The sequence below is a fragment of the Pteropus alecto genome, unplaced genomic scaffold (assembly GCF_000325575.1).
Source record: "Pteropus alecto unplaced genomic scaffold, ASM32557v1 scaffold135, whole genome shotgun sequence".
NCBI classification, from domain to species: Eukaryota; Metazoa; Chordata; class Mammalia; order Chiroptera; family Pteropodidae; genus Pteropus; species Pteropus alecto.
This window is the reverse complement of record NW_006438076.1, coordinates 5,149,278-5,158,229: the sequence shown is the minus strand read 5'-3', so window position 1 is coordinate 5,158,229 and position 8,952 is coordinate 5,149,278. Positions and strand designations below refer to the sequence as shown.

Below are 8,952 nucleotides of genomic sequence, written 5' to 3'. Positions count from 1 at the left end.
CTGGGGCGGGGCGGGGCCATGCTCTTGGACATGGGGAAACCAAGGCTGAGTCTGGGACCGGGGTTGGGTGGGGAAGCCAGGCAGAGCATACCTGACTGAGATTCCGGGGGGTGGGGTGGGGGGGGTGGGTGCGCGCGGTGGGTTGCAGAGCCAGAAACTCCCCCTCCCTGAACTCCAGATCAGGCCTGGAGGCTCCACAGGAGCACAGAGGTAACAGATGCCCACCCACACTCCTGGGGGATGAGTCGGATTGCGGGGTGGTCTAAAGAGGCCCAGGAAGTAGCAATGGTGACATTAACTGAGAGGCCACATTTGGGAACTGACATGAACTTGCCTTGATCCACACTGTGAGACCCCCAACATTTTCTCTATTTCTCAGACAAAAACACTGAGTCTTGGAGAGAGCAAGCTGTGTCCCTGGACACAGAGCACTGCAGGTGAGGCTCATGCCTGACCCCAGCTCACGGTGACTGAGCCACACTACTGGCCTTGGTTCTGCCCTGTTTCAAAGGGCCATGGGGACAAGGAGCCCAACCTGAAAGAAATGAATTCTCCTCTGAAATTTTATCCCCACCTTCTTCCCACAGCTCCTACCTTGGAAAGGCAGTAGTTCAGGCAGGGCTGAAGAACTACTGGAGAGGGGCATCAAGGGAGACCAGGTCTGGCTGCTTCCCCTGGTCTCCCCAGGCCCAGCTGCCCATGGGATGTTGGCCCTCAGCATAGGAACCCCATTCTGGAGCCTTGCTCATCAGGCCACTCTGCCTTCACACTTACTCTACTGTGACAGAGTACCCCTACCACTTGGATAGTGTCTCTCAGGCTGGACAGTTTACCTGCCTCCTGCCTGGTCAGCGGGCAGAGCGGGAGAGCAAGGGTGAGCCTGCTGAGGACAATGGGCACAGAGACTCTGGATACGAGGCCACAGCACCTGGGTGAGGTCCTAGGCTAATGATCCAGCAGCCCTGAGGGCTCTGCCAGGGAGCAGAGTAGATGGAGAAGGGCACGAGCACAGAGCCAACCTTCCACTGCACTTAAACTGGATGTCCACCAAGGGTTTCTCCTCATAGTCGCACTTGGCTGTTATAGTGAATATGTGGGCAACTTGAATTTATTTGCTAACCTTATCGAGCATTTAATGAAAATTCCAGTTCTGATATATTCAATTATTTTAAATGCTCTAAGTATCTTTAAGGGGAGACACAATACATCCAGTGATTATAGGGAAAATTCCCTCGCTATGACCTATTAACAAAGGTGCTGATGTCACTGGCTTAGCAGTCATTCTTCATTGCCTCTGGTGCTGACCCCAGTTTCTTCTCAGAGCTTCCCAGAGCTCATCTTACTCACTCAGACTGACTAAGGGCTGAGCCTGAGCATGCGGAGTGACCTCCCCGGTGACTCCACCTAAAAGGATCTCTGTTGAGTGACCTTGTTGTGGGAGACTTTTCCTGTACCCAGTGTCCAAAGTGTTGTCCTGGCCATCGGACCTTCCTCCCTGGGGCATCTTGAGCATGTTACCTTCAGGAAATGACCCAACATGAGTGGAGTGAAACATTTATTCTTCCTTCATCGTGTGGTACCTGAGACTCCACATGGACTTGTCCAAGTCAAGTAAATACAAGGTCCACTCGAGTTACCGAAAAAAGTGTCACTGACATTGAAAATTTGCCACAGTGGCCACTGTGAGGTATACACCTGCACACTCATGCATATCTGTGGAAACATTATGCACGTGAGGTATGTGCACTCTGGTCCATGTTGGTGTCTGTGTATGAGAACAGCGTGTGCATGTGTGTGACCTTGATCACATGTGTGGTGTGTTCACTTGTGTATGTACACAGTTGTGGATGCGTTAATGTGTGTGGTATATACACACATATTCATTCACGCCCATGCTCACAGATGTGTGTGTGGTGCTGTGGGTATCATATGGGTGCCTGGTGGATTGGTACAGGTAGCCAGCTGGGGTCCCCTGCTGGCCAGAGGAGAGTGTTTGCAGGTGTCTATCTTCTGATCGCTCACCCTCAGCCAACATACCTCAGGGGCTTTTGGGGTCTGTCTTTTTCCTTGGAAAGTGTGACTCCCCTGCCTTGGTCACAGAGGGGAAGCAAGGGGGCTGGTGGGGCTGGTTTCCTCAGCCCTCAGTAGGCAGCCTAAATCTAGGTCACTTGGGTCTCTGAACTCTACCTCTATCTGAGAGTACCTACAGTGGAGGGGCTAGTATGGCCAGTAAATGGACAGATAGATGGACAGCTGGCTCACCATGTGGCTAGGTTCTCCCGCCAAGTAGGCAGCTAAATCAACAGGGCCAGAAATCGGAGAAGGGCCCAGGACCTGGCTCTGCACCAGTCTGTTTGTTTGTTTGTTCTGGAGTTGTGGGAACTTCCAGCCTGCAGGGGGCCCTTGTGCCCTGCAGGAGACGGAGGGTGCTATTACCCAAGACTAACTGACAGCCCCATCCGGCTGGCCATCCTTCTCACCATCTCCCCCCATGTGTCCTCCTGGGCACTAGACCCAGAAGACAGCACCCATAGTGAGTGGGGTGCAGCTAGGCCCTTGGCAGATGGGAGGCTGTGCACCAGCTGTGCACAGCTGTGAGGACCCTGGTCCATCCCCTCCTAGCTTTGAGGGGACTGGTGTCACAGGGGTGTATGCCTCTGTCCTGCCTTCTCTTCTCCCACGCCCATCACCCCTTCCAGCATCTGCCCCTCTTAACACCTCATTTTCCCCTCTGTTCATCCTGCAGTCATCAGTCCCCCAGGGGCCAAGCACTAGCACTGTCCTGGAACCAGGAGGCAGGTGGCGCTGGGGTCTCGGAAGAGTCCCAGGTGATGCCATGGGAGAGGTAAGTGGTCCAGTCCTATTCTGGCCATGGCTTAGCTCACTCCCACCCCACTCTCTCCAAGCCACCAGAGTGCACACACCGGGCTATTTCTAACTCCTGAGCCTTTTCAAGAGTTCCATGGGGTTTGTCTGCCCAGGCTCACCTGGGCATCCTTGGAGTCTGGGTCCCTCTTATGTAGATGCCACAATACCTGGGGCTCCCAGACAGAGCTTCTGCTTGCTGTCTGCCATGCCCCACAGAGCTGGGGGCCAGACATAGAACCCTTCCCCTACCAGAGGTTTGTGTAAGGGCCTAACACCAAGGAGAAGGGGGAGGGGAGCTGGCAGGGAGGTCTGCTTCAGTAGGGGAGTCCTACTTCAGTAGGAAAAGCCAGGGGGCAGTTAGGGGCCAATAGTGCCGCTGCTCTCTCCAAGCTGAAAAGAGGGGGTCGTTTCCTTCTTCACCCTTACAGGACCGCATCACGGGGAGCATAGGACCTGTGTGCACTGCAGGATCTGTGCACAGGGAACCCAGGACCTGTGCACTGAAGGGCGGGGCAGCGATACGGCGCCGGGTTGCGGCCCCGGCCCTGGCTGTGCGGCGACTGGACCGGCCCCAGGGTCTACAAACCCACCCTATACGAGCAGCCAGTGCTCAGGCCAGCGGTGCGTGCGCTGGGCGCGGGAGGAAGGTGCAACCCTGGCTTTAACCGCAGACCCCGAGCTCACCGCGCCCGCGCCTCCCCCACCACGCTGAGCCCACGGGTCTTCTCCCCGCTCTGTGGCTGGAGACCGAGGGGCGGGGAGGCCACAGCACGGCGGCCCCCACCTGCCTGTCCACGCCCACACCGGCCATCCAGAAAGCTGCGTTCGTCGGCGTCGCGAGCCAAGCACCTTCGTTGAATGGAAGAGCGACTGGGGCGCGCCCAAGGAGCCAGGGTCTTTCGAGAGGCGTCTGGAATCAGAGAGGTGGGGACGGAGCCGGGAAGAGACGACAGAGCCTCTGGAGTGCCCACCTCTCCCGGCTCCAGCGAAGGTCATTCCTCTCGCCTCTGCTTCGCTGAAACTCGGTCCCCAAAGGCACAGCCTCGGAACTGCAGGCAAGGGAGGAGCCGCTGACTGCTGCAGAATCGCAGGGTACAGGCTGCTCCTGGTGCGGGGTCTCCCTGCGAAACCCCTGGGGCCGAGTCCTAGGCAAGCAGCAGAGGCAGTTCCTGGCTAATCAATCCTGAAATGAATGAATTTGGACAAGTAAAGCCCAGCCCCCCTCTGTCTGAGCCCTGAGTGACGCAGCCCAGTTCTGCCCCGCTGCAAACTCCGAATCCTAGGAGAGGAGGTCCCCAGTGCGCCACGCACTCACATCCTGTGGGCTCCCTGTACAGATCCATCCTTGTGCCCTTTTGCCCCAGATGGCCTGAGACCCGCTGGGGCGCGAGTGGTGCGCACCTTGACTTAAGCAGCACGTGAGCGCAAGGATTGGTGGGGCTTCGAGCCTGCCAGAGATGCACGAGGGTGCGCGGGTCCCTTCAGGGCTGGAAACCGAGAGGCGGGAGTGAATTCTGAGCTGTGGGCGCGGAGCTGTGGATGTGCTTTTACAGTGGGCAGAGAGTGAGGAGTGGGGTCCCCGCCAAAAGAGTGTGAGAGTGCCCGTCTTGACGGCTTGTGGGAGCCACTTGTGCTCTAGCGAAACGGGGCTGGGCAGACAGCGGGGCAGCCAAGGCTGTCCTCTCCTGCGCGCTGGGGAGAAAACATCCGAAATACGGCTTGCTCCAGGCGAAACTCCGAAGATGCTGGGGGAGGAGAGTGGTGAGTGAGCCGAAGCACGCAAGTCTCCTGGGCAGTACTGGGGCACAAACCTGCACCCACGTGGGACCCTTGCAGGGCCCAGAGGGAGAAACAAAGGCTGTGGCCCTGTCCCCGCCAAGGAGAAGCCCCGGTCCCAGTCCCAGCCCCAACTGCCCCCGTTCCCACTCCCGCCTTCTGCCGGACTTCTAGTCTCCACCTCGTACCAATGAGCTGCCAGTTAAAGCCGAGCCTCGGTTTTAGGGCCTGCAAAATGGTCTCACAGCACCCACCTCACAGCCAGCCGGCGCGGCGAAATGCGGGTCTTGTCTTCACTCTGCGCCCCAGGCAGAGGGGCGGGCCGCGCAGCCCAGGCCCCAGCAGTGCACCACGCCCTTAAAAGGCCATCCCTGGAGGCTCTGGACCCCCGGCCGTGCTCGGCTCTCCTGGCCAGCGGAGCCAGGCCTCCTACCTCGCGGTAATGGAGGCGCGGCCGGCAGGGGGAGCGATGCGGAAGGGAGCCCCGGCGGGTCCAGGTGAGGGAGGAAGTATTCCCGCAGGCGGCGGCGAGGCGTGCGCGCGCGGGACGGTGTGTGCGGGGTGCGGGACCACCAGCGGGTGCGTTTCCTCGGGTCTGCGGCCGTAGCGAAGGCTGGACGGTGCGGGCGGTTAGGAGCGCGGGCAGCTGGAGGGGCGGCAGAGCGTGGCGGAGCGAGAGGGCGGAGCGGCGCCCCAGGAGGGACGGAGGGTGGGTCGGAGGAGTGCAGCCCCGGTGGGCGGTAGAGGCAGTGGCTCCGCCGCAACTGGAGGCTCGGGCGGCCTCGCTTTTCGGGCCCTTTGGGGCCCCTCCAAGTCGAAGGATCCAGAAGGGACCGCGCGTGAAGCTACAGGGTCCAGGATTCTGAGTATCGGCAGCTGCTGGAGCGCGGTCGCTAGACAAACGGAGCGGCCTGGATGGGACCCCTCACCTCTTCCCAGCGCCCTGTGGTGGACCCCGCAGAATCTTCACTGCTGTGGCGCTTTTGATGACTTAGCCAGGCCCGGCAGGTCCCAGCTCAGGCAAGAAGGGGTTAATGAGGGACTCGAATGACTCCCTCTCCCCTCCACTGCCTCAGAGGTGGAGCACCAGGGACTTTGGGATGGCCCCCAGAGGTTGACCCAGAGTCTTCAGGAAGCCCCAGGGTTTTTCACTTTCACTTCTCCCGTCTCAATATTGGCCTCTGCCTTCAGGTATTCACCCAGGCACGTGAGGAAGTCTCCCCCCAGGTGCAGAAAACACATGCTAGGACAAGGTGGATCCCAGATTACGCACAACCACAAAGCAGGAGCCCACCCCACCAAGCCCCTACAGGGAGACCCACACATAGACTGTGGGTATGTGCAGCAACCAGCAATAGGTACCCCAGGTGACAGCCCTGCACACCTCTCTGGGTACAGACCGCCTACACGGGGCACACCTCCTGCAACCCTGCCATGACTGCCCCCCACCCCCACCCCCCCATGTCTCCTCCCAGCTGGGCTTTCTCTTCTATCAGGAGCAACACCTCCTGGGGTCCTGGAGAGAGTGGGCTGGCCCTGCTCAGGGAGGAGGGACAAGGATCTCGAGCCTGGCTAGTCCCCATATCATACTCCTCCCAGAACCTGCCCCTAGGCCCCATAAGTCACTGTCACTGTCACAGCCCTGAACAGCCAGCCACTCAAGGCTGAGAGAATGCCCTAGCAACAGCTTTGCTTTCCCTCCACAGTCCACAAAGCTGCCACTGCAGCCTGGGGGGGCAGGGAGGGGGCTCACCGTACATGAGGTCACACACACTACACCCCAGTCACACCGCACTATCCACGTGCTCACTGGCTGCACTCTGGCCTCATACTCTTTCCTAGACCTCAGGCCCAGGAGCCAGTCCCTTTCCACTGGAGCCTACTCCCTAGTCCCTAGTTCCTGGGCCTTCCCCACCTGCCAGCCAGTAACCCCTCCAGCCTGGGGTCTGAGGCCTTGGGATTGTAAAAACCCTGGGAGAAGATGCCTGCCCCCCACCTCCACCCAGACAAGCACAGGCAAACAATGTGGTTGCAGGCAGAGAGGCCTTGAAAAGGAGGACCTTACTGCCAGAACCTCAGTGCAGGACCAGAGGCTCCTGAGAGGCAGGGAGGCTTGACACCCTGATGGGGAGACCCTGGTCAAGAAGCCCATGGATGCCTGATCTGGTCAGAAGAGAGGCTGTAGCAGCAGTAGGTGGGGGAAGGCACAGGCCAAGTCAGGCCTTAGCATCTGAGATGCCTAGGCCTAGACGCCCTCAGGCCTCAGGCAGGCAGGCCTTAGCTCATTCTGCTGGGCCTAACTGCCCCAAGCAGGCAGGCTGGCTGTGGGGTGGGTGGCGAGCGAGGGGCAGCACACCACTGGACCTAGAGGCCTGAACTCCTCCGACGACGTGTCCTCGGCTCCCTCGGCCAGTGCAGGCCCCGCCCCCGGCCCTCCCTGAGCCAGGCCGGTGCGTGGGGAGGTCGGAGGAGCGGGCACTGCCCACCCTCCGGATGTATAAGCGTCCTGGTCAGAGGCGGGCGGTGCGCGCCCGGGTGCGCGTGACGCTTGGGCTCCCGGGCTGCGCAGCCTGGGCAGCGCCCCTCTCTGCTTCGGGTCCCCAGTCAGGACAGTGAGCCGACTGAAGGGGGCTGGGGGTGTTTGCTGGGCTGGGTCCTGTTCTGCTGCGCCGGAGGACAGGACGACACCACGGCCCTGGGGTTGTCCGCCTGCCGCCAGTGCTGGAGCCCGAACTGCCCTCTCCTCACCCAGGTGCAGGGGCAGCCAGGGAGGAGGAGGCGGGAGGGGCTGAGGGCAGGGGCAGGGCCGGGCCCAGGCAGCCCCTCGGCGCTTTACCGGTGCTCAGCTGCGGTGTGCTGGGACTGGGCGCTCCTGGTATAGCCGCCTCCCCTCTGGGGCTGTAGAAGCTGACAGTGGCTTTACCATACAGAGGGAACCCCAGCCTCGGTGGGAGCAGTGGGATGTTCGAAGGGCGATGGTCATGGAGGTCCCTGGGAGCAGAGGTGAGGGGCCAGGAGCTTGAAAAGCAGAAAGGCCCTGTGCTCCCAGTGAGCTCCACCCGACTGGGCCCCTTGGCTGCCACTGGCCAGGAGTGGGGGGCTGTGACGCCATAATCCCCTGGGCCCGGCTGTGGCTATGACTGGCACCAAAGGCTCCCGCCCCCGGGTCCCGTGGGCTGGGCCGGCCTCGGTGCGGCTGGGTGCACGCAGTCGGAGGCGGCGCCGGCCAGGCCGCCGGGCGCCTATGGACTCGCGGAGCCCGCTGTCTCCCCGGGCCAGCGCGTTCAGCATCGCCTCTCTGGTTGCAGCAGAGGCCGCAGAGCGCACCGCTCGCTTGGGCCCCGGGTCCTCCGACCCGGTGAAGCTTCACCGGCTCCTGGAATCCCCGGCCGGGATGCACTTCAGCACCGTCACCAGAGACATGGAAGGTGAGCCTCCCCGAAGCGTCTACACCTACCGCCGGCCAGACCCTTGCCTCTGCTGCCGTGGGACCCCAGCAAAGAGGGTTGGCAGGGCCCCGGCGCAGAGCGGGTGGCGGGGAGCTCTGGCAGAGTGGGATCCAGGCTTCCAGCTTCAACTCTGGGGCAGAGGAAGGGCAGGCATCCTGCCCAAAGCCTGTGCACCCTCCAGCCTGGGGACCCAGCTGCAGAGACCCGCACACAACCAGACATAGACCCAGAAGAGGGCTAGTGGAGGCCGGGAAGGACAAGAGAGGCGGATCAGAGAAAGGTAGCAGAGGTTGCTTAGAGCTCGGAGAGGTGGGATGAAAGTCACACAACAGGAGAGTGCCAGAGTCAGGGAACACAGGACTAGGAAAGAAAGTGGCGAGGCAGCCAGGAGGTGAAGAAATTGAGAAAAGGAGAGAAAGGAAAGAAAACACAGAAAACCCAAAAGGAGAGCAGGAAAAAGAAGAACGAAAAAAAAAACAAAGGGCAAGAAGAAAGTGAAGTAAAATTTAAGTAAAGTCATTTTAAAAAGAAAAAATTAGACTTCACGTTTTGTGTTTTAAAAAAAGAGAAAAAAACCATGAATAACAAGGACATACAGAAATAAGAGGGAAAAAAGCAGACTGAAAAGAAAGACAAAGAGTGATGAAAAATTAAGCGGAAAAAAAAAGAGTGGGACATAACAGGAAAAAGAGGAAGAGGCAGAAAATCAAACAGTAATAAAGAGAAACGAAAGAGATAGTGGAAGAAGGAAATACGGTTAGGAGGGAAAATTTAAACGAGGAAGACAAAGGTAAAAAAATAAACTAGAAAGAGAGCCGGGAGAAAGAAGGGAGAAGTGCAACGCGGGAGGGCGGCAGAG

General features: G+C 59.6%; 1 protein-coding gene across 1 annotated transcript in view; it reads left to right on the top strand.

Annotated features, from left to right (window-relative positions):
* Positions 1-7,780: 7,780 nt before the first annotated feature.
* Positions 7,781-8,952, top strand: part of TBX1 (T-box 1) — an 11,612-nt gene continuing 10,440 nt past the window's right edge. The window contains exon 1 of the mRNA XM_025049169.1: positions 7,781-8,149. Within this exon, the coding sequence (XP_024904937.1) occupies positions 7,781-8,149 (369 nt within the window). The remainder of the gene's footprint in view (positions 8,150-8,952) is intronic.